The sequence below is a fragment of the Argopecten irradians genome, chromosome 15 (assembly GCF_041381155.1).
Source record: "Argopecten irradians isolate NY chromosome 15, Ai_NY, whole genome shotgun sequence".
Taxonomy (NCBI): domain Eukaryota; kingdom Metazoa; phylum Mollusca; class Bivalvia; order Pectinida; family Pectinidae; genus Argopecten; species Argopecten irradians.
Window position 1 is genome coordinate 17660853 of NC_091148.1, and position 23309 is coordinate 17684161.

A 23309-nucleotide genomic window follows, 5' to 3' on the forward strand; every position below is an offset into this window, starting at 1 on the left:
TGAAACTTAGAATTTTGCATATTTTTCCTCATTTTCTCGACGACCTTGTCCATAACGGAAATAAATGACTATAAATACCAGCTTCCTGTCTCGACTCCCGCCATGTTATTATTTATCGTTCATTGATAAGAGGTGAATGCAGATATCTGACGAAACCGTTTGTGTCATGCAAATATTTTCACATTTGCATGTTTCAGGTCGTGTAAAGGTTAGGATAGAATGTGTAATAAATGCCAGTTTTAAGAATGAATGACGTTTCATGGAACAACAACCCTGGGATGTTGGGAGGACAGCCCGAAATGGCGGGTGTTGTTGGAAGACAACAGAACCCTAATGTGAACATGGGCAACAGGTCACAGCATTCGCAAGACGATGCAACTGTCGGTTATTTCTTCCAGCGACCACAAAACGAAGCAGAAATGAACAGTTATGGAACAAAACGCTGGGCCGTGGGAGATGACAGTGTTATTGAACAGGTAAACAAACCGAGAATGTGTATTGCCTTCACACATGTGTACTATTAGGGTCACGGGACGAATGTCAAGTATACAGTATAGTCACTATAGAAAGGTCGGGCCATTTAGTTATATTCGCCGTTATATTTAATTCTACAGATATATAAATTTGTGAAACATAATACTTCAGTGCTTACGGCAGTATAAATTCTTGTTTTGAATTTGAGTGAAAAGTTATCTAGTGCAAACGGGTCATGTGAAGTTTGATATGGACTTTTTTGTGATTCACATGTCAGCATGTGCAATACTCTATAGGTAATATTGAGTAAATGTATTTGATACTGTTTACCCATCATTAAACATCAATGGCTGGTACAATGGAGACTTGTCTAATAAAATCTGTGAGAAAAATAATTCAAGGTGTACTAAGAATGAAATTGTTATTTAATTGTTTAAATATCAATGAAAAAGAATCGTTCAGCTTATTCTTATCGACCTAAAGTTTTACCCACAATAAATCATTATGCAACTTTGCCAGATAATTTCCCATAACATCCTTTCAAATTTTATCTCCAAGCTTAAAAGTAAATAGTCGGGCAAAGGATGGTTAAAGTTGGTAAAAATGGTGTTAATATATCCAGTATAATTTCTTATGAAATTAAAGAATGAAATTTCCGGTCAAAGTAGCTCCGCATGTGAAGAAATTAATCGATATTATAGGAATCCAAAAACGTCCTCCTGGCTGGCTTTGTCCATGTTGACATTTCCACACAACCTTTCTTTTAAACAGTTGGGTGAATTTATTTTTAGAACTGTGCTAAATTTACACGGGGCTTTTCCATGCTTTCAGTGGTCAAAACAGGACAATGTAAGCAGAACCTGGTCATTGTTTTGACATGTTATTACTTTTGGAAGGCAAATGAATGCATTTAGACTGGTTTTCTTTGCCCGATTATTCACTTTAAGTAAAAAGGAGGTATTAGTCTAAGTTAGCATGAACTCTCTTACAGTAAATCACAGTTATAACTTAAACGAATATCTAAAAATTTGCCTTGTTATATATTTCGAACTACTTATAATTACCTTATTTGCCGTGATAAGTATCCAGGGCCTTTAAAACTTGTAACAAAAAGGCTGGGCACATTTATATAACTTCTTAATATTCCTTCAGCAGAGGAGAGGTCTATGGGTATTTATAGAGGAAACGGCGCTAATTATGGTGTATACAATATATGAACCATGATGAAGATCAAAATAAATATTATTACTATTATAACAATTACTTGTCTTGGGTGTAAACATGATTGATTTAGGTTTAGATTATAATAACTTAATCTACATTTATCTTTCCTTCCTTATGCAGAGAAATATGGCAACAGTTCAAGAACTGGAGAAGGAAATGCAAGGAGTGTCTCTACGCGAGGTAAGTCGACCTAGGGGTGATATTAAATTTTATTCGATTGCCAGCAACACCACCAGATATTAACTTTTATTCCGTGGCCACCAGCACCACATTAAATTAACTTTTATTCTGTGGCCAGCCCCACCATATATTAAATTGTATTTCGTGGCCAGCACCACCATCAAACCACAGGGACTTGTAACGTAGGTTGTGAGAAAGTCTGCTGTGTATACATGTGTACTATATACTATATAAAAGGACAAGGGAACCAACGGCTCGCTTGGAAGAGGTACACCTGCCTCTACAAAAGTCGCCGGTATTCCGTCAAACATTGATAAATATGTACATATTTAATACCAATATATTCTTAAATAAATTTTCGACATGGAAAACACAACTTCAAACACGAAATAATATATTAACATACCTTTATTTCACTATGAACGTGGAAAATGCAGTCAGATATCACCGATGTCGTTTTTGGTCACTGCTTTGAGAAAGGGACCCGTGGCTTTGAATTTGGGAAACTGCTACAAAACCAATATTTGAGGAAAATTATGAAAAAGGAAATAAATCAACGAATAAGATTTTTAGTGCGAGTGTACTCGTACTATTATTTTCCTTGTCGGGTGTAGAGTCTGTCTACATCCGCTATGCACAGATTCCAACTGCGCACGCGATACAGAATGTAAGTGTCTAATAGCGTTTAATTTATTAAGCCATGATTTAGTGACACCAAACTTTCAAAAACATATATTAAGATATACTTGTCAGCGATAATCTATTATAAATTACCAAAAATGACAGTACTCAGTACTAAACGCATTTGTTTTGTGTAAACGTCAAGCGGCGTATCATACAAACTCTTGCATTGGTCACAATTTCTAAGCATCTGATCGACTTTAGAAAATTCCGGAACAATACAATGCAATTTAGGTTTATACTGTCAATAAAAGAATGTAACGGATAACTTTTAGTACCGGCCACATATTTAATTATTTCACATCATCCTAGCTATAGGTGTGCGTTGCACTATCGCTTACTAAACCCTGTGACCATAGACCGCATTTGCTGCAGTTCTAATTAATATTTATAAAATTAAACAGCTTGGCGTAAGAGAAACAAAATAAAGAATGCATCATAAAATATTAGTCTGAGTGTCTGAGCTCTAGATCTAATGTACCCCAGAAAGGCGTTCAAGCATGTCGCAAGTAAGTCACCACGTTCCCAGAGACTGGACAGTATTCTAGCGGACGACTATTTTGAACAGCGAAATAAGTGAATCGTATCAATATCAATATGATAATAAACACACTTTTTTGTAACAAAGAACTTCAAAGTAATTTCACATTTAAAGTTCTGATGAAATAAAGGACTGTATTTATTACAATGCACAAAGGGCGTAAACCATCTCCTTACAACAGTCCCAAGGATAATGAGCAATAGTGCTACGTACACCTGTTACAGAGGATGATTTCATAGCGGAAATTAAGGTTGGAAAGTATTAAGCGAGCACTTAATGTCTAACAGACATATTTCTAGGTTATTTCCAATGTAGTTAATATACGTTTCTGAAGCCAATTTACAAATATTGAATCCTTATTTAAGACTTGAATTGAGAAAAATTATAAGGCTTTGTCATGGGGAATGGGGCCCGTTCTCTATGGATGCATTTGAGTGTGAGCAATCTTACACAACTAGCTCGTTTCCAACACTACGCAGCTAAACTTATTCTTTGTGTACACCTGCAGTGATCAAGATCGGACATGATTGAGCCCATACTTGGGTTATTTCGTATATCTGCCAAAATTGACAGAAGAAAGTTGCGTTTCCTTCAAAAACTGATATCCTTAGAACAGTCGTTTTTGGTCAAGCTAATCTTCACCGGAAGATTGTATTCCTATTTGAATGTACAAGTAGTAAAACCAGGATCTTGTGGCAAAGGATACTTTCTAGATATCGTTGGAGTCCTTCAAAGATACGAGCTACTCTCATATCTTGACACGTACCTCAGGACATATACATTCCCCTCTTAATGTAAATGGAAGTCAATAGTGAATACCACAATATCATCTACTGAAAACGCGGCCTTGAAAGTCCGTATGACAAATGATTCAGATTTTGAGATGTTTCGGCTCTGTCATTCATCCTACAAATTTAAACAGCACGTCGTGTTGCAAGCAGCAACATCCTTATTGGATGTTCAGGTTATTTACTCCTTGTGTTCCCTGTTGACATTATCAGTCACCCATGACACTACAGTGTGTGTTTTGTGCCTTCAGCCCTTCCACGACGCCATAGATCATTTCTGTGCTAGTTGTGATCATTCCAGAGCTCTCCATGACAGGTTTCTGCAGGAAATCATGACTGAATTTGGGCCCTGTGTCTTCAACACTATCCTAAGCAAAAATGACATTTCATTTGCTGGAACCCTTTTAGGCGAAACGGCAAGAGTCCCTTAATTTCAAGGATGATGCTGCTAGAAAGACCTCGGTTCATCTTGAACGCTTCGCGTTTATTCCATCCGTGAAAGTTACTTTGATAAAAATTCGCGCAAAAGAGTAATGGCTTGCCTATTATTCTTAATTTATACTGATTGAACTCTCTTTGTTCTCTTTTTGTCGATTTATATTGTATCTCCACCTGGAGGAAATAACGTTTGATGATGACTGGCTGTTTATTTAAAATTTTTGTCATATGTTTTGTATTGTATGTTGTATAATGTGTAAATTTAAGAGAGAGAGAGAGAGAGAAATATGAAAATAATATATTTGCATGCTGCTACATACAGTATATGTATATACCCACCTGCTTTTCAACAAATTATTCCAACAGTTATAATAATCAAATGGAGTGCAGATGTTTAATGTATAATATGCTCATGGGCATTACTTGAAAGTCCTAACAGTACATATAATGCTTGTGATTATGGTGGCATTTAGTTTTAAAGGTCAAAGTTCATATTTAATAAAAAAAAAAAAAAAGGAGAAGTAAGATGATATTTCTGTAAGATCTAGAGCCAAATCTAGGCCCTATTAATTGTCAATGCAAAAGCCTAATTTTTTTCCCCGATTCATGCCATCATTTTACCAAAAATTTAATTACAGTATCTTCAAAATTACCATATTCGACCTAATTATCTCCTGGGGCATTTAAAATACTGAAAAATGAAAAGGTACTGACGAAAATTTTTGCAAACCTATACAGTTTTGATTTTATGGTCATATGCCTGTGCCATTGAAATTGAGGCCTCACAAGTGAAGGGAGAGGGGCGCTTATTGGGTCGAATACGGTATTCAAACAAGTTTTGATGAACAAGTCATTCACATCTTAAAATAATTATTTTCTTCATAGAGGAAAATAAATAAAAGCCACAGTAGAGGTAAAAATTCCTTCAGTTTTAATTAAAATAACAAAAAAAATTATTTTGTCAGAAATTTTTCCAAATTCAAAGCTACATGTCTCATTTTGAAATTAATATTCATTCACTACTGGAACTAGCAATTTTCAATATAACCTGCAAAAGTAGGTCACTGACCTACATTTTGACCTTGAACATTTATCTAAGAATTAGAGAGTTTAATATATTCTCATTAAGGAACTAAATCACCTACGTTATTTGTAAAATTGCAATTGGAGTATTACTTCTAAACCTTGAGACAAAATGTGGAGCACAACAATTTGAGGTCACTGCGACTATGATCTCTAGGTAAATGGTCAAAGAACTTGAAGTGTATATTTTACAGTAATTCCTTGTCCGGGCTAGTGGAGTTCCGATTAATTGATTTTGTCAAGTATCGTTTGTTTGTGGTATTCACCATGTTTGACCTATTAATCAAGTAAGAAATCTGTGATCGAGTTTCGTCGGAATTGTTTGATATCATAATAAACAAAAGTGTAATAGTAGCCAATCATTAAAATGTGTGTGTTCATATCATTTCAAGTATCAAGCATCTTAACAAATTCAAGAACGTATAAGCACTATGTAGAAATGTAAAGGTTCAGAGGATTATGTTTTTAATTGTGGAAATATAAGCGACCTGAGAACATGTCAACATGTGTAAAAGAAAGTTTTACAATTTTCATAGAAAATGTTCGCTGTCTTCAGTGGGCAAGAAAATATAATCAATTTTAATCGATCATTGATTGGTTTCACAAAACCGCTGATCGATCATAAAATTTCAACCAATTTCCATCACTAGTCCGTGCCTTTCAAAAGGATATATTCATAGATCTAGATGTTTCATAAAACTTTTACACCAATTACTCTTGTTCAGATATATTGTATAAGAGTTAAAATTGAAATTTGTTAAAGCCACTTGCTAATATTTTGGATAACTTATTTTTAATTAATAAAGATGCTCCACCGCTGACAAATAGTATTTTTTCACTATTAAAAACAAGAGCAGACGATTTAGTATTTTTCTTCAGTTACAAAAGTTACTTACTTTACACCATTACCACCATTGAAAAGTTTGAGCTTCTAATTTTACTTCAAGTTTAAAATATGAAAAATAATTAATTGCATCCCGAAAAAATTCTGTGCCACTATATCCTATATGGAATGAAGTACTGATTGCGCTTGCACCAAAGGCAAAATAAGATATTTTATATCATTTATATAGATATATATAATATATTGATTTGTAATATAATTATTGAACTTAGCAGAAAATCTTCAAATTATATAAAGATGCATGGGCCTGTTATAATGAAAAGAGGATGAAACCCTAGCAAAATTCATTCTTATTGTCTTGGAAATGTCTGGTGAATGATAAAAGATACAACTGATGAGAATTGGTGGTAATGGTCGACTATATCCTGTTGCATGTACATGTGAAGTTCATCCGACCATTAATTCAATTGATATTTTATTCTGGTACTACTGACTTTATAACTACATTCATGTTTCAAATGATATATAGTTTAAGGTAATTCATTTGCTTGGCGATTCAGTTTGGTAACCATGACAGAGGTGATGAGTCATCAGCTGTGTGTGTGAGTTGGTGTAGTATGGCTGTGTGTACGCTGCAGTATAAACATTGAAAAGGGAGATTTTGTGTGCACCACTGAAAACTGTCTTCTCACCAGCTTCTCCAAAAAATGTGTGCTCTTTCACTATACAGCTAGCAAAACCAGAGGCTTATATTATTTTCTTTGACTGCATTTAACGGGATTGCAATTATTGTTAAGAATTTCCCAGATTTTGTTCCAAATACAGCTTCAAAACCAGAGGCTTCTTTTATTTTATTTGACTGCATTTAACAAGATTGCCATTTATTGTTAAGAATTTCCCAGATTTCGTTCCAAATTCAGCTAGCAAAGCCTGACTTATAGACTTCATAGACTGCACTTATTTTAACATGATGGTCATTTACTGATAAGTATTTCCCAGATTTTGTTTGTGGAGGAAAATCGAGTTCCAGAAGGGATAAAAGTTGGAAGCTGACATGCATGCTATAACCTTGATCAAATGTCAAACTGTACTCTGCCACCCCAGTTTTTGTTCCATCTTGTGAATATTATTACTGTGATATGCATATAGCATAACTATCTTTTATTTATTGATTATGAATTAATCATTGTTATATGTTGCCAGTATTATTAGTTGCAGAACTTTAACTTATCCATTCAAGGAAGGTTAAATTTATTGATCAGATATTTATAAGTGACTGGCTTGAATATGTATGTACATGTATATCGGTATGATATACTTTCTTCTGAGTTTGTGTATTATATTAAGTTTGTCCTGCTGTGAAACTGTATAATCTTATAAATGAAAAGTGAATTCAGTTCAAATTTTGAAGAAATGTCTCTTGAAAATTTTCAAATTATCTTTCCATTGCAATATTGATTTAAGAAATGTTATATAATGAACTTATATCACCATTGCCGGCTTGTCGAGGAAAACAAAATATAATAAGTTTGTTTTGAACAATTAAGTACAATGCTACATGTTCAATTATAATCGACAATTGCTCATAGATCTAAAGGTCGAGTAGTATATATAGCATTAGTCATAGTTAGTTAACCTGATTTAGGGCCTGTTCTATAGTTTGAAAAAAATGGGGTCTGGTCCTTTTTGAATTGTGGAATTTTAAGTCATAAAATTCCACAGTTACTGTAATTTCATTTTATCTATCGTCAGTACACACATGTATACAAACTATACGTAAGTCTGAGTATCATGGCAATGGGAACTGTATGCAGCCACCAGTTTGGGGGTGGGGGTAATTATGACCATTTTTGATTTGGAATAGGGTCCTCTTTAAGTCCCAAAATGAGATCATGGCGGTATTTTAATTTTTATCGGCCCCACTTCAAAGTGTACGTACATAGATTCATGACTTGGTAGTCAGAGATAGATCTGTGTATATTTTACCCCAAGTCTATAAATAGAATTGCTTACTGAAATTTGTACAGCAATGAACTAGAATGACCTATATATATATATATAGGGTATACTTCTGTATACACACAGGGCATGGGCTACAATTGTTATCATGTAAATAAGGCTTAAGATAGTCATATGACTATAGTATTCATGATCAGCATAGTAAAATTAAATTAAGTAGAACAAATTGCAAACATAGGCAAACTCCATCAGTGTAAATGTATCAGCTATTCATGTGACTCTAGTATTCTGCACTGAAATTAAGGAAAAGTCAACAAATACACATAAACTCCATCAGTGTTAATGTATCAGGTAGTCATAAGAAGCCAGAAAAGGTTGGGATCTGTAGAACTGAAGAGGTCAAACCTTTTTACCTGTTGACTGACACCTATTAAAATGTTGGTTGAGTCACTGCATGCATAGGTCTATACTAACTTCATTGGAAGTGGAGACTGCAGATCTCCCTAAAATAAGGGGAAAAAAGTGAGGGCCCTGATAAAAATATATCTAGGGACTCAAATGCTGGACATTTAACTAATTGATAGCTAATCATGACAATTAAAGGTCCATTTGCCTCCGAGTATTTGAGTGGGGTTTCAGTGGCCAAGTTAAAAGGTGTGTGATATTCTCTGTGCTGCTGTTACAATCGGAGCTGACTATATTTTACTGTGCATGTAGCCTGAATAAGATAAATGCTGTATTACTTTATTACAGTAAACAGATATGGTCAAATATTAATTTTAGAATTGTTATATTCCAGTTTCCGCCAAACCAGTCAGCCAAAAAGTTATTATGGGAAGACAGAGCCAAACACCCAGGAGACCCAGGGAAGCCGGTCTTTCCAAGTCCATGGACGACAAGTGCCAGGGAAGACACTTGGGGAAATCCCCAAGGTAATCTATTTATAGAACAATATTATTAAGTATTGGCATCCTTTTGTTTCTTAATTTGTGTGTTCATTTGATATACAGGTATATCTCATGTAATTACAAATTAGATAATTACTCTTATTTATTTTAAATTTCATAAAATATTTTCAAATTAACAAATGTCTTAATTTTTGCAGTATATTTCAGTGACTTACAAGAGTTGATGTTACAGTCTGTTAATTACTGCTTTACTGCTTACATAGCACTGCCTATTGCTAGATTTTGTCTCCTACATGATTGCTTATTGCCAGACTTTGTCTCACCGATTAAAGTCATTGTTCTGCTGTATTATTTAAGGCTATTTTGTCCATTATATGAGGCTATGTGCTAAATGATTGTGGTTGTGTTGACAGAGCCTGTGGCCCTCGGAGTAGACCTGGTGGAGTACGTTTTAGGGGGCGGGTCGCCTGGAAACAAAGACATGGATCCCAGGATGAACCGCATGCCAAAAGGACCATATGTAAGTGTATACTGTAATTATGTAAACATCATCAGGGATCAATCTAGCTCTGATTTATTACTATTTATGGGTAAATTTCCACTCAAGGAATGAATTCCCCTCAGGCCTAAAATTCCCCTGAAGATTTAATAATTCACCATTTGAAGCTAAAAAATGACCGTTTTTGTAACACAATTTCCCATGTGACTTATTTTTCATTAATTTTTTTTAGACTTTTGTTCGCAGATTTCTTCATATTTATCATACAGCTACTGCATATTTTATGATAAGCTAAAAATTTTCATTATTGAGCTTAAAATCTTGCTTTACGAAATCTAAAAATAAAATTAGTTGTTTTACAGTACTTTTTCGTCAAAATGAATATAATTTTGGACCAAAATAAGAAGATTCAAATTCACCTATATTTCGCCAAATTTCCCCCTCCCCCTCCCTATTTTGAAAGGGTAGTTTCCCTAAAAACCTAGATTGATCCCTGATCATTGATTTGTTAGATTCTGTTTGAGAGAGTTAGTTCAAATGTACCATACGTAAGTTTATATACTTTTAAAGACTATATCATCAGAGCTCTAGATAATTATTTGAGGGATGGGTAATTTTACTCACACTTTTGAAAGAGAGGGATACAACTCTGACTTCAGTGTGAACCCAAAAGATAACTGAGATGTTTTTAGCCCACCATCATCAGATGGTGGGCTATTCAAATCGCTTTTTGTCCGTGGTCCGTGGTCCGTGGTCCGTCCGTCCGTCCATTAACAATTCTTGTTATCGCTATTTCTCAGAACGTACTGAAGGGATCTGTCTCACATTTCATATGTAGGTTCCCCTATGGCCCTAGTTGTGCATATTGCATTTTGGGACCAATCGGTCAACAAGATGGCCGCCAGGCAGCCATCTTATATCGCTATTTCTCAGAAAGTACTGAAGGGATCTGTCTCAAATTTCATATGTAGGTTCCCCTAGGGCCCTAGTTGTGCATATTGTATTTTGGGACCAATCAGTCAATAAGATGGCAGCCATCTTGGAATTTGATACTTAAAGATTGTTATGGCTATTTCTCAGAAAGTATTGAATGAATCTGTCTCAAATTTCATATATAGGTTCCCCTAGGGCCATAGTTGTGCATATTTTGATTTGGGACCGATCGATCAACAAGATGGCCGCCAAGGAGCCATCTTGGATTTTGATTGTTGAAGTTTGTTGCTGCTATTTCTCAGAAAGCACTGAAGCGATCTGTCTCAAATTTTATATGTAGTATGTTTGCAAAAGTTTGAAAAGCAGAGAAAAGATCCCTCTTTCCATTGTCAGACATAGATCATTCTTTGGTGGGCGCCAAGATCCCTTTGGGATCTCTTGTTATAAAAGTTATGTGAGTATAGTGTAATGTGCTCGGTGATGTGCTAGCAATTGTGAAAATATCTATCTACATCAAGGGCATAGTTGATGCAGACTCTTAAAATGACTGGAATTAATCTGATTTTCCTAAATATCTTCTGAGTTTATTTCTGGATGTAAGCGCTCATACTACTTGGGTTGAGTAATAACAAGTATTGTAGGGGTAATTTGTACATGTTCATACAACTTTTAGGGGTAATTGACAGGTTTACAATGGGTATTTTACCTGTGTATGTATCTGAACTGGAAAAAACAAGGAAATAAAAGAATCTGAATCTGAACTGGAGCACTGGACTACGTATACTGTAAACATTAGTGCAATTAGAGTGAGCTATTTGATGCACACGATTATGTCCCCGGAATACTTAAATAAAGTCACTGCTGAAATATGTATCTTGCTCCTGAACACACGTGTGATCCCTTCAATGTTAAATGCTGGAATAGGTCATTATGACCAACTAAGGTTCAATGTGAACTCTGTTACAGCAAACTCATGAAGTTTGACTACTCCAAGTTTAAAGAAATTGTAGCATTTTCAGTACTTAGAAAACGATAGGTTCAATTTAGTCAAGTAAACCCTTTCTGAAGCTGGCTGTAGATGTAGAAAATGTTAAATTCTGTTTAGATGTCGAGAAAGTATCCAGGACAGCAACAAGACCATGGAATCCCTGATCAGGAGAAGAAGAGTAAAACACCGTCACCTTTTGAAGGTCATGATGACCGCGGCGATGAAAACAAAGAAAACCTACAAAGTAATGGACTGATGCAGAATGGGCTTGATGACGACCAGGGATACAGGTATACATGGTACATGTGACCATGACGTTCACTTCTTAGGACGAGTCGCGTGTGCTTGTTAGGGTCCAGTATGAAGATGCTGCAGTGCTGTCATAACCACTATGTAGTTTACCGATGTTTTTCACAAAATATTGTTGCTGTTTGTAAAATCTGTATTCTGTCTTTGCATATTACAGTACTTATCTGCCCTTTGAGAGTAGGAATAGATTGCTGCGTCATTATATTGTGGGCGTAATTATGTTGTTTTTCCTGAGAAAAAAATGTGATGATACACTAACAAATTAATGTCAACATTCAATACCTATACCTGGAAGGGCAAATATATCTATAATATGAAAATGCTGAATATCCTGATGGCATGAACTCTGAATGATGATAACAAAAAGATGGTGTAAATTTTCACAGGGTTTAATGTTATAAATATTTCTATCAGACAACAAGAATAATTTCATATTTGAATTATACTGTGTAAAATGAAATTTTTGGTCTGTAAAAACTTTGGTTTTATATATTATTGTCACAATGGGACTCATTCACGTACCATGTGATACTCGATCATGTTTGTGCGGGACTATTCTATTGGTGATAGAATGACGTTATCGCGGGATAACGTCATTTCAGCGGGAAGATTACAAAGAGCTACGTTCCATCACCACTGGAGATACTAGTCCCGTACAAACGTTATCGGGTATCACGTGGTCCGTGAGTTAGTTCCATTGCTCCATCAGTAAATTATAAAAACGTATATTTCTATCGACAATTGATAGGAAAGCTCCAAACCACAGATTAAAGTACACACAAAATATTTCATGTTATACAGTAGATATTTGCTTACACTCATTCTTCGTTTGAGATTTGTAACTGATAACAAGGAATAAATCTGCTACAACTGGTTTGAAAAAAATACACAAAACAGTAAAGTATCCTGATGAGGTCTAGGGTATATAGTGAACTATGTGTTACAGTAATCGACGAAGCAGTCGACAGAACTCGCCTCCTGGAGAGGAAGGGAAGTCTATGATGGACAACCAGAAAATGTCGATGAACAATAACAACAATGAACACGGGGACTTTCGTGATGGCCCTGCCCCTCAGTTCCAGCAGCCTGGCTTCCAGCTCGATCCTCCACACTTTGAACCTGTGGGTATAGACCCTATACAATTTGACTACAGCAATCAGCTGATGCAGTCAATGGAGAGTCCAAATTTTAACCTGGACTACTCCCAGGTATGTAGTATACAACCTCCCAGGATTAATAACAGGCTTTGGGATAACCATTTACAAATATATTAAATATGTTTCCCTAATGGGAAAATGATTTACAAATATATTTAACAGGTTCCCCTCATAGGAAAACTATTTATAAATATATTAAACAGGTTCCTATCAAGAAAACTATTTACAAATGTATTGAATAGATTTCCCTCATAGGAAAACCATTTATAAATATTTCTAGCTTCAAGATCAAGACTTCAATCATCTTAAACACACTTTTAGATTCTCCTTCAAATACTTTGAACAGTCTGTTAGGAAATTTTAGCTATGAATGAGTTAATATAAATACGTTGGTACATTAGCACCAAGCTGTATATGAAATCATAACTGCTATGGATTTTTTCAAAGACTAAAGAAAAACCATTCTAAGATGTAACAGATTCCACTCAAACCTTGACTATTTTTCTAGGTTTGAAACTTTTAAAATCAAGACTGTCTGAACACTTGGATTCCAATCTATTAAAGAAATATCTATAAAACTTACTCTTTTATTTAATTTACACACACTTATGCACATTTGAGCTGCATTTAGGCCTAATAAGCGATTTCTTATCCTGAGTGTAACATGTTTGATTTATATTATACAAATAAAATGTAATTTCTGTGATTTTTTTCTATCCAACAGCAACAGTTACTACAGCGACAGCAACAGCCGATCGCAGTGCTGACACAGCAACAGTACGCACTGGCACAACAACAACAGCTGGGTAGGTGTTTCTATAGTAACGGTGTTGTATCTTATCCTTAATCAATGTCATCCAGATGTTTTATGTGCCTGGCCAGACATTCACCATTTTAAGCATTAGCCTATAAGTAGATTGATCAAATATTGTGTGGTAAAGTTGTACTTCCATGCAAAAATGCTCCTGATCCCATGGTAAGATCTCTTATATACAAATTAGAAATATATACTGCTTTGAATAAGAAAATATGCCTTAGTTATTAGGTTACAAGTCTATATACATAATTTATCTTCCGTCGTTGCATACAGAGATATCTGCTCTAGTAGGTGTTGATTAACGTCAAATAGAGGATCTGACAACATCCCATAAGGGGTCATGTTCAGATGACCTTTATACCATGTGTACTTCAGATCCAATGCATTTTATACACCTCAGTACATCAATTGAAAATGCTATTTTGTCCCAGCATAGGCCAAACAAAATCAATTCTTAGTTTCTCAGGCCCCGCCGCATCAACATTTACCCCCCGCACCAACGTTTTTATGCGCCATAACTTAAAAATTAAAATCGAGACCGCCGTATTGAACGCACCCCAAATTTCCATTCGAACTCGCCCGAAAGTTCCATTCGAAAACGCACCCGGGAATTGGCTCCAAATTTAGTATGCACCTTTCATTTCCGGTAAAAAAAATGGCTGCTGATGTCAGCATTTGCTCAAAACGGAATGTTTCCTCCCAGGATTATGTATTTTCAACTGGTTTTCTTTGGATATAGTGACGATTGAGATATTTCAAAGCTGTTCTTAAAGACTGAGTAAGAATTTACATTTTCTACACGTGTTTTCATTGATTTTCATGTCCTTCAAGTGAGAAAAAAATAAAACTGTGTCTGCCGCATTTGTTTTCAGAGAAATAAAAAATATTCCCGCCGCCCGCACTGACTAAAAAAAAGTGGCCTGAGAAACTAACAATTAATTTTTTTTGGCTATACATATACAATTAGCTTTTTTGTGCTTTTTGGGCCAGATGACTTAAATAATTACGTCCACAAAAAACTATATGGTCCCTTGAAATTCACTGTCAAGATTCTGCAGGCAGCAATTTGGTCATTTCCAAAGGTCACCTGGACATGACCCCTAATGGGATTTTCTCCGATCTGCTTATCAAATGTAATGATAATAAGAAGCTGTATTAAAATCAGATTTTGTATTTGCCAGCATAACGTCATAATTTTCAGAGAAAATGAGGTGAATTTTGTTCACAAAATAGTAATAAGTAAAGATGGATTAAGATAGATAAAATTGATATGACTTGGTATCCTGGAGCACATTGTTATGTATTATCTTGTATTGTGGTATATTCTACCCAACTTGTGAAATAAAAATGGCAAGTATCAAATCTAGTCCTAAGGTTCATATAAACTGACCTACTTGATCAAATCATCCTGGCTGCCAAATAAAAAGAAGAATGCAATAGCCAATCTGGGGTAATGTTATATAAAAGTTAGGGAATGCAATACCAATTAGGGAATACAATACTACAACAACCAATCAGGGGTAATGTTATATAAAAGTTAGGGAATACAATACTACAACAACCAATCAGGGGTAATGTTATATAAAAGTTAGGGAAAAATACAATACTACAACAACCAATCAGGGGTAATGTTATATAAAAGTTAGGGAATACAATACTACAACAACCAATCAGGGATAATGTAATACAAAAGTTAGGGAATACAATACTACAACAACCAATCAGGGATGATGTTATATAAAAGTTAGGGAATACAATACTACAACAACCAATCAGGGGTAATGTTATATAAAAGTTAGGGAATACAATACTACAACAACCATTCAGGGGTAATGTTATATAAAGTTAGGGAATGCAATACTACTACAACCAATCGGGGATAATGTAATATAAAGTTAGGGAATGCAATACTACAACAACCAATCGGGGATTATGTAATATAAAAGTTAGGGAATACAATACTACAACAACCAATCGGGGGTAATGAAGGTTGAAGGCTTATTGAAGGTTGATGACGGTATAATGTTGTGTATAATACTGTTGTCAAATTTGATTTACATCTAGCTGAAATACAATACTGCCACTATTTGTACAAGTTTTGGTTTCTATGGATCCCAGTTGATAAATTTGGTGTTAGCTATTGGTGAATGTCTGGCTTGAGTTGTTTTCCATGGATTTCATTAGGAGATTGCATGCTGTTTTAAAATATGATCACTGGAAGATCTACCAGATATTTCCCTTCAGGTTTACTGTTTGAACTGCTATCAAAATTACTCATTTATGAATGAATTTACTCTTAGGTTTACTGTTTGAACTGCTATCAAAATTACTCATTTGTGAATGAATTTACTCTTTACTTTTGCACAAAGAAAGGAGAGAGTGACCTCAAACATCATAGTGTCTTCAAATGTTACCTTATGTTTATTATAAGCTTTCTAAATGCATGTACATTGTAGAGTGAGGGCTGAACATGGAAAACAACTCAATAGGGCTAAACTGATATTAATTCACTGTGAATATATCTGGTTATAAAACCTGTCAAACATTGCAGATGTGGGTTTATAAATTCATCCAATAGAGTAGGACATATTAAAGCTGAAGAAATATGTCGAATAGCAAGCTATTGTAATGAAAATGGACAGTTCTAAATTAGAGTTTTAGTCATAAATGTATATGTAGATTAAAAACATGATCACTTTCTTGTTGCATGGCTATGTTAGACCTATAGAATTAAATAATGGACATCACCTATCATAATACAGTGATCTTCTATTTTCATGGGTAAATTAAAGACATATTTGTGATCTGTACAATTTGTACAGAAACTGTTTCTTATATTAAATGGTCTAATATTATAATATATTGAAATTAAACTGCATCGATGAATCTGTCCATTTTCATGGAATGTTAGCAAATGATAGTTATGTGCATAAAATGCAAGAGGTCTATAAAAATAAGAAGTATAGTGTAACAGTGGGAATTGTCTGTTTCTCTTGTGTATAATGTCCTAATCATAGTAATAAATATCTGTATATTATTGAAATATGATAAATAAATGTTGAATATATCCTTGTGATGGAATTTGAATAGAAAATTAATATTGAAATATTCTAGACTTAGCAAATTGTTGAAATATTATAGAACAATAGCGTTTTCTGTCTTTCTGTTAACTTTGTGTTGCTGTACACAGGAGAATAGAAAGTTTTATTTCATATTCAACATCTAGAAAAATCATCCCTTTGAAAAGGGATTGGTAAGTTGTTTAGGTGACTGAGCTCTAAAAAATACTTGCCGCTATAGTACAGTGGTCTTCCATTGCAATCAGCAACTTAATTGCCCTAAACCCATTCAACCCTAGAATTCCATTATGGATTGTTCCGGTCCTTGAAACAGAACGGTCTAAATGTGTCTTAAGGGGTGAATGAGTTAATATGCCATAAGTGTGACTGTCAAGAAATCTTGTACAATAGAATGTGGGGAGCAATCATGGCCCCATTCCCCAGAGAACGATTTACTTCTGAAAAATTTCTTTATTTTAACGTGGGCACATTTTAGGTTGAACTCAAATGTTCAGGTTGAAAAAATTAAATAAATTTAAAAAATTCTGATTGAAAGTATACATCAGAATATTGTGTCAACATTTAAATTTATTTGACCATGTCATGAATGTAACATATCATCTCTTTATACATAGCTGGTCCAGTATATGTGCGTAATTTTGTATCAGATTCTGAAAAACCTGAAAATATGTGTGCATCATTTAATAAATAATCAACCATGAAAATCACTAAAAATATAGGAGAAAAAGGTAGCGTTTTCTGCTGAGTACAGCGACTACAAAACCTAGTGCTTTCTGCTGAGTACAGTGACACAAGTGACTAAAAGACAGTTGATATACTACTCTCTAGTTTGTTATGCTTACTTTTATTTCTGTTATGAGTTATAACCTTATTTAAGTAATTTGTTATTATTTTGTTATTATCAATATTGTCTTCCATGTGATCATAGCATGCACGTTTCTGCAACTCTACAACCCCCTTACTCCCCGCCCAAAATTGGTTCTTCAGCTTGATCTGTGTATATGTACACACAGCAAAGGTTATGAAAAAAACATTTACTTATCTCATGGCTGATTTCAAATTTCATACACTTTAAAAATTTTATTTGACTGTATTATAATTTGCACATGCACTCGTTTTGTCCAAAGTTTAAGTAAAGTTTTGTGATATTTTTCAATGGCATTATTGAAGAGTTTGTGCTGATAGTATATATAATATAAGATATTTTCCTTTTGATATTTGTCAGCACCTGTGTTTTGTTTTCCCCTATACAAACCAACCTGATATTTTACCTTTAAAAGAGATGCAGATTCGTTATAAAAGACAAATTCAACAATAACACCTTTACTTCTGCAGGTGGTATGCACCCGTTTTTCACCTATTGGGTGGGGGGGGAGATTGTCTGATGGAAAAGCTGGCGCTAGGCAACTTAAACAAAATGTGTGGTATTCCAATGCAGTATATAGTTAATCAACCATGTATAAAAAGATGGTATAAAATCTACATCATTTTAGAAAATGCTATCTGGTTTTCTTTACATTCTTTTCTTTTCGAAACATCTTAAAAGAAAGTTTGATAATTTCCCATGAACAGTTCTTAATTTGATTAATATAAGATGAGTACTCTAGAATTTAAAAAAAAAAAAGTTATTTCTGATAAAGTTTGTTCAGAAGTAAGACATTTCCAAATTGAAATCATATTTTTGTTAAAGACGCAACATAGCTGGATTATTCGATTTATGTAGACAACTACTTAAAAAGATTTTAAATATTTCCGAGGACATGTTAACTAAGATCACCACAGTTAAAACGTGCAGATAATTTCCTGTGATCAAACAAAATGGACTTATCTGTGTAGTGTGCGGGTGCTACCACTGCTGGAGTGGGGGTGTGTTGTGCATGTGTGTGATATTTGTGCATGGCTTACGGTGGCCGCTATGCTCTCTACGTAGGCTTGCCTCCCAACGCTCTTACACCTACTCCTTATGTAATCAACGCGCAGGACCCATACGCCGTTGGGATTCCCATCGCTGCAGGTCAGATATCTTTTCTAATTCAGATTTCTCAATTAAACAATAATTTCAAGTATAGACGAAATTAAATTTTATACATTTAAGTATAAAAATATAATGGTAATAATTCACGTACTACGTGATACCCGATAACGTTTGTGCAGGGCTATTGTTTCAATTGGCGATGGAATGATGTCAAAAGATGATATTCTGCGCTAACGTTATTTCAGCGTAAAGATTACGTTTCATGTTCCATTACCACTGGAGATGCTAGTCCCGCACAAACGTTATTGGGTATCACATGGTACATGTATTAGTCCCATTTGAAGTAAGGTAATTTCTGTGTGTAAATTGTTTTTTTTAAAGTTGTGTGCAATATTTCATTAACATTCTTAAATGATTATTTAAAAGGTAAAGACATTAATTAATTAAATTTTGTATATTTTTTTTTAATAGATTACGTGATGATAGAAGTAAAACCTTTCTCCTGTAATTCACCCCGACTCCACCATAGCCTCTGCACATGCCAGTGTTTCAAATTTTACATGCAAGCCATCACAATGTAAACCTACAGGCTCTATTGTTTCTACAATTATTGAGAATTTTTTAAAAGATTGCAATTTTTAAACATTTTGAATTTAGTCCTTCATATGTAACCCATACCTTGACCGCTGCATTTCAAAGAGTGATGTTAGCGCTTGAAAGCAGTAGTGCTAATGTATACAGACACATGATTGCAGACTTTGCTGAGTAGCTATTTGATTCCCTTTTCTGTCGACTTCTCTTGCAAGACAGCGTCAGCCTCTTAATACTGCAAACCTATTTACTTAACAAACTCTTGTTATATCAGCGCAAAACAGAAGGAAAATAACATCTAGTACCGACATGAAAAATAAAAATACTGAGGCATTTACAAAAAGACCAAGCACACAAACAAGACTTGACATTAATTTGAAAGGTTTGGCAAAGGCAAATATTGTCAAATGTTAAATAATACATAAATTACATATACAAATCACAAGGTTTCGTAATATTTTCAAAACATCTTACAAAAGCAGAAACAGAATAAGAAGAAAAAAAAGAAATTGCATAATATCAAAATATTTTTTAACGCGAAATAACACAAAAAATAGGGAAAATCATTTGATCAGCACTCAAATAGATAAATGTAAAATATTTTTGAAACATTTGGCATGTTGAAACTTGGCACTTGGGTCTGTCCACGCTGGCCTGTCTAAGTGTTAGTAAGGGCAGAGGGGTCACTGACAGTGATAGCGTCCAAGGTCAAAAGTTCAAGGTCAAACAAAAATGTCATGTAAAATTTGATAGAAAAATGAATAAAATCATGCACAAAATCATGTTATATATAAGTGTGATAGCACAACTTTACGTAAAAAAAAATATTTTGAAAAAGTTTTTTTGTGTGAATATAATTTAAGCCCGACTGTTCATCTTAACTGTCACCTTTATCAAAGCAGATCATTTGCACTGTGGATGTTTGGTCATATTTATGGTTATAAATGGTACAACAACCTATGTATCACCTTAATCTACATACACTGATGTGTACCTGTTCTCTAGAAGTTCTTGACCCAGCACATCCAACCACATGTTTCAGCTCACTTTACTGTGGATGTAATTTACATTCAACAGCATATTTGAGCCAAAAATATGGTTCAGTTGTTTGATACTAGCCGCCACACTTGTAAAGTACTGCCAAGTTAACAAAATTGAAAGCGACAAAATTAGTGATAGGCTGTCATATAAGTGAATAACAAGTAACCATGTTGCAGGCAATGCCTGGTCATTCTGACATTCCTCTTGGGAAACTGATACATTCTGAAATGGACAGAGCTGATCACGTGACATGATGCAAAGGCATACATAATCGAAATGCTGAGTAGCGAGCAGTATACAGAATATTGGTTAACTTTGATGTGTACTGTAATGAAAATTTTAACCCCCTGGGTTGAACTGCTCAAATTTCCTTTTCAATTCCAAGCATTATAACTTTTCCAGGGATAGAATTTAATTTTTAAAGCCACTATCCATTTTCGTCAAGTTGGTAAAATTTCAACTCGCCAAAACAGTAATTTGCTTGCCGCTTTGAATATTAAAAATTAAGATCAGAATTAAAAGCAATCAAATTCTTTGACATTCATTATATATTTATTTATTGTAGGTAGCAATAAATGTTGGACATTTTTAGTGTCAATGTAGTGTAGTGTAACAACAGTTTATTTTAAGAATGTGGCATTTTATGCAAATAAAAACTAGTTAAATATGAATAAAGTATCTCGTCTGATCCTCTATCTATATATTGAGAATAAGGACTGATGCATACGCTGGTCAAAAATTACAAGTACAATATTTTTCAACTTTCCAAATAAAAAATCAACTCGCATTTGGCCAGTTGGCGAGTGTCAATTTCGAACCCGAATTCAAGTCAACGAACTTCAACACTCCAACAGAATATTTGTGGTCCAGCCAACTTCAGGAGATTGGTTTTAACTTATTCACCACTGAGAATTCAAATGTCTCTTCGGGGTGAGTGACTTAAATTGAACAGTGCTGCTGAACCAGTCATTTGTCAGATAAAGATGACAATTTAGTTGATAAAACGTCAGGCCTAAATCATACACTGGCGGTAATACATCAGTCAATCTACATTGATACAGGTGGAAAAAAAAATATTAACCGTTTGTATGCATTGTACCTTGGATGCTATTCTAGTTTTCAATCATTTCAACTTTTTGATTTCTATATTGTGATTTTGTGTTTTCGATGTTTCAATGTCATTATTGTTTCTTTCAATCAGCCAATCAATACATTTTCCCATTACATTTGTATTTTATACTAACATGAATATTTTACATTATAAGTATATAATGTATTCCCTTTTTTTCCTCCGTTTAGTTTGCATTTTTGAAACTTTTTTTGACTAACCAGTTTTAAGATTTTGATACCAGTATTGTTCTATAGTCCCATCTATTGTTAAATTATTTTTGTGTGTCTCGTAAAATACACCAATAGTAGTTTGACATGTCTACCGCACATCACATGGTGCCGATCTACAAATGTGAAGAATAATAATTAAGAAACAATCATTTTTGAATCCTTGAAAGAAGGGGGAATTATTGCTATTTGAAATGAGTAAGAGAGATTCATAACTGGAAATTGAAAAATATTGTTATAATCAAGTTTAAAAATGAATGCAGAAGTTGGAATGAAATTTTAGACCATGATATACCGGTAACTCTATTCATAGGATAAAGCTATAGAAAAAGTATAATTAAACTAGATGAAAGTTTTGAAATAAACAAAATTGAAATAAATGAAATTAATCTGAAAAAGATAATATCTGCATGCCAGTGTTAGATTAAGAAAAAGAAATTAGAATTTTGAAATAAAAACCATGTGATGTCTCAGCAATGCAGAAGTCTACTTGGTGTATTTGTTGAGTTGTTTGATGTTGAGGCTGCGTCAGCCTTTCCATACATTGTGTATAACTGGCTGTCCTCTTTAGGTCCGACCGTACTCCACCCTCAGTACTACGGGGTACAGGCCCCCTGGGGTATATACCCAGCCAATCTCATACAACAACAGGGTCAACAGACCCCCCAGGGTCTCAACCAACAGCAACAACAACAGGTGCTCCGGGGTCAGTCCGGGCGACCCATCACACCTTCTCAGCAAAATGAAAACATGCCTAGTCAACCTTCGTCTCTCCAGCATCAACCACTTCAGGCGCCAAGTGAGTAATGTTAACATAACCATGTGAACTTTGTGCATTTAGAGAGAAAATAAAGTACTGATAAACGGGGGAAAAAATATGAAGATTTGCTGTAAATTTGCTTTCTAGCTGTTATATTATTTTAGCGCTTTTAAGATTCTCTTTGAAGCACTGAATTTTTAAAAAGGGTATTTCTGGTTTTGAATCACTGAAATCGCACTAATTCATAGTCGCACAAATGAATCCTAATTTATAATTTTCCATACTTCTGGTAAATTTTACTGATCTAATATAAGTTTGTTCACAGTCTAGAACGACAGTAGTGCAATAAGTTTCTAAACTTTAATATTTTATCATTCTTTAATTACAGATGCCCAGTACCAGATCATAGCTCCCGCCTATTACGACCAAAATGGTCAGTTAGTGATGGGTAATCCTCGCGGCATAGGTACACCGGTCCGTTCTTGTCTCTCCTGCCCCTGTTCTAGTCAGCGCAGCAGCCAATCAGCAAGGTAAACTCTTAAACCATTATTCTATCTATTTGTGAAGAGTTGATCAAAAAACGAATGTTGGATAAAGAGTTATAATATATCTTACATGGGCCTGTCAACCATGGTGAAACATTTTGGCAGGGCAACCCGGGGCTTGCTGAGGATTGATAGTCAAAATCTTTCATGAGAGTA

General features: G+C 34.5%; 1 protein-coding gene across 1 annotated transcript in view; it reads left to right on the top strand.

Moving 5' to 3' along the window:
- Positions 1-23309, top strand: part of LOC138309243 (pumilio homolog 2-like) — a 37644-nt gene that overhangs the window by 125 nt on the left and 14210 nt on the right. The window contains 11 exon segments of the mRNA XM_069250397.1: positions 198-476; positions 1819-1878; positions 9012-9144; positions 9534-9640; positions 11658-11830; positions 12796-13057; positions 13731-13812; positions 18834-18917; positions 22420-22647; positions 22997-23088; positions 23090-23138. Of these exon segments, the coding sequence (XP_069106498.1) occupies positions 231-476; positions 1819-1878; positions 9012-9144; positions 9534-9640; positions 11658-11830; positions 12796-13057; positions 13731-13812; positions 18834-18917; positions 22420-22647; positions 22997-23088; positions 23090-23138 (1516 nt within the window). The 5' untranslated portion in view covers positions 198-230.